This window comes from Anneissia japonica, unplaced genomic scaffold (genome assembly GCF_011630105.1).
Source record: "Anneissia japonica isolate Jap-2015-1 unplaced genomic scaffold, ASM1163010v1 scaffold1467_len401143_cov160, whole genome shotgun sequence".
NCBI lineage: Eukaryota > Metazoa > Echinodermata > Crinoidea > Comatulida > Comatulidae > Anneissia > Anneissia japonica.
Window position 1 is genome coordinate 48976 of NW_022758991.1, and position 2658 is coordinate 51633.

The 2658-nt window shown below is 39.7% G+C and overlaps 1 protein-coding gene across 1 annotated transcript; it reads left to right on the plus strand.

The window, feature by feature from the left end:
* Positions 1-684: 684 nt before the first annotated feature.
* Positions 685-1158, plus strand: LOC117125457. The gene has a single exon (XM_033271957.1). It carries the CDS (start codon positions 685-687, stop codon positions 1156-1158), a length of 474 nt encoding a protein of 157 aa, XP_033127848.1.
* Positions 1159-2658: the final 1500 nt, after the last annotated feature.

Here is a 2658-nt window from a genome sequence, read left to right on the forward strand (position 1 = left end):
TAATATCACTGTACACGACATCACACCTTTCTTAACTGTTAAGTGAACATAACAAAAAAGGTCTATGATGATGCATACAACTAACTCTAATTTTAAATGTTTTTCTTTATGCTCAATACACATAACAACACTCCATACAACCTCCACCCATCGATAGCACTTAAACATTGCCAGCTATTGTCAAGTTATCCTTAACCTTTCAAAGCCATCTCAGTGGATGTATGTTAGAACAAGCAACAATCCTGCCGACGAAGCTTCGAGAGGTCAGAAAATTGAGGACTTCTTAAGAAACACAAGATGGAAAATGGTCCTGAGTACCTCAACCAGTCCAACAGTGGCAAAATCTACAGGAGATTATACTCTTACTTTGCATTGATGAAGATGATCCAGAACTAAAGAGGGTGTCAAATGCAATAGTAGCCGAAACAGGTCAATGTTGTTTTCTAGATGACCTGATTACTAAATACTCTGCCTATAGCAAGTTAAAGAGGATTGTAGGCTGGGTGCTTGTGGCTATAGAGAGACTACGGAAAAACGGGGCTTGCATTCGTCCAACATTGGAACATCTGAAAACTGCAGAGAAGATGATGTTGGCTCATGAACAACAAAGATACTTCGAACAAGAGTTGAAAGTATTAAAACTTGGTGACTTTGAAGCCACTGCCAAAGTGATGAGGAATAGCCATGTTGATGGACGATTTTATTACAGTTGGAGGAAGGCTAAGACGGGCAGCCCTCCCTGAAGAAAAGAAGCACCAAGTATTCGTCCCAAAGAGGTCGGAAGTAGCCAAGCTGCTCGTCCTCGAAGCTCATAAGAGTGTTGGGCACATGGGTAGAGGTGCTATACTAATGGACTTGTGGCAAAGGTATTGGGTACTTGGCATTGGTGCGCTGATTAAGAATGTTGTCAGTAAATGTGTTGTTTGCAGAAGGTACAACACTAAAGCTTCTCATCAAAAAATGGCAACATTGCCTACTGAACGGTTGATGAGCGATAAACCTGTATTCGATAACACAGGTCTTGATATGTTTGGACCCTTTGAGATCAAACAAGGTCGAAGCATGGTCAAAAGATATGGACTGCTGTTTAATTTTGCCTGGCTACAAGAGCCTTACATTTGGAGATTGTTCAGACAGCAAACACTGACTAATGCTTGAATGCTATACGCAGATTTATCTGCAGGAGAGGTATTATTTCCTCATTAAGGACAGACAATGGCACCAATTTTATAGGTGCCGAAAGAGAATTGAGAGACGTAGTGAACGCCTTGAATGACAGTGAAATTCCTGAGTGGTTGAAGCAGATGGGTATCCGTTGGGAGTTCAACCCACCAGCCACATCCCACTTTGGTGGGGTGTGGGAAAGACTTATCAGAACGGTGCGCAAGGTCATTAATGGAGTACTACAAGAACAATGTTTGAAACTAGATTATGAAGGAATCTGTACTCTGTTTTGCGAAGTTGAAAGTATTATCAATAATCGGCCAATATCTACAATATCTTCAGATCCCAATGACCTACAACCGTTAACTCCTAGTATGCTACTGACATTGAGAGAAAAGGCATCAATGCCTCCGGGAATATTTGACAGGAATGATGCTTATTCCCGAAGGCGCTGGCGACAGGTTCAATACTTGGCAAATCTTTTCTGGGCTAGATGGCGCAAAGAATATTTGCCTATGTTGCAGAAAAGGCAGAAATGGTGCGACCCGAAAAGAAATCTCACATGTGGAGATATTGTGCTTGTAATGGACGAATCGCTACCAAGAAACAGTTGGCTACTTGGGAGAATAGTAGAAGTCAATGCAGACAGCAGTGGTTTTGTGAGATCCTGTTCTGTTAAGACTCAACATTCTGTGTTGAAGAGACTGATATCTAAACTGCGCTTGCTTTTGGAAACGGATCAAGATCGAAATTGAATTTTGTTATTCTTGAAGTTAATGCATCTTTAATTTGAATAATTGTTTCACAATTAAGGGGCCGGGATGTAATGCCCTAATTAATCAGATTTATAGAGGGCGTCATAACGCTGACGTATAACAAAGGTAACCAGGCGGCATTTGGAAAGAAGTGTACGTAAAGTTTCTCGTACTTAATTTAGCCTGCCTTGCTATCTAGAATCTGTAGAGTTGCGAAATCTTTAATTGAAATGTCTACAAAACTTTGTGAATCACGTACTCATACTCGTTGACTTTGTTCTTCTCGTATTCGATATACGTCTCGTCATTATCCCGTTACTACTGTACTACTGTTATACCATTTTTCACCGTTTCATTTATCATCCTTTCTACGTTTGAACGATTAAATTTACATAACATCTTATGCTGATTCCATTGGTAGTAATTTTTATTTTGAAGTTTCGCATTCTACAGGGTGAAAAATCCTTTGTCTACATTTCGCATTAACGTCGTTAAAATATCCCCTTAGCGGCAGTATTTTCGCCTTAAGGTATTATTTCTAACCCTCTCCATTGTTAAGGTTTCCCCCTATGGTAGTATATAGTCGTATATATATATAGTCGTATATATATATATATATATGACAGCGAGAGGTCGCAGGTTCGAGTCCCGCCAGAGGCATTTTATTACACAATTTCTTTATTCATTTATTTTTACAGGACTACATTTGTTGAGAGCTATGCTACACGATGTATTATTA

Bases quoted from the DNA above. Each gene is read 5' to 3' on its own strand.
- LOC117125457 (XM_033271957.1), top strand. From the start codon at position 685: ATGTTGATGGACGATTTTATTACAGTTGGAGGAAGGCTAAGACGGGCA.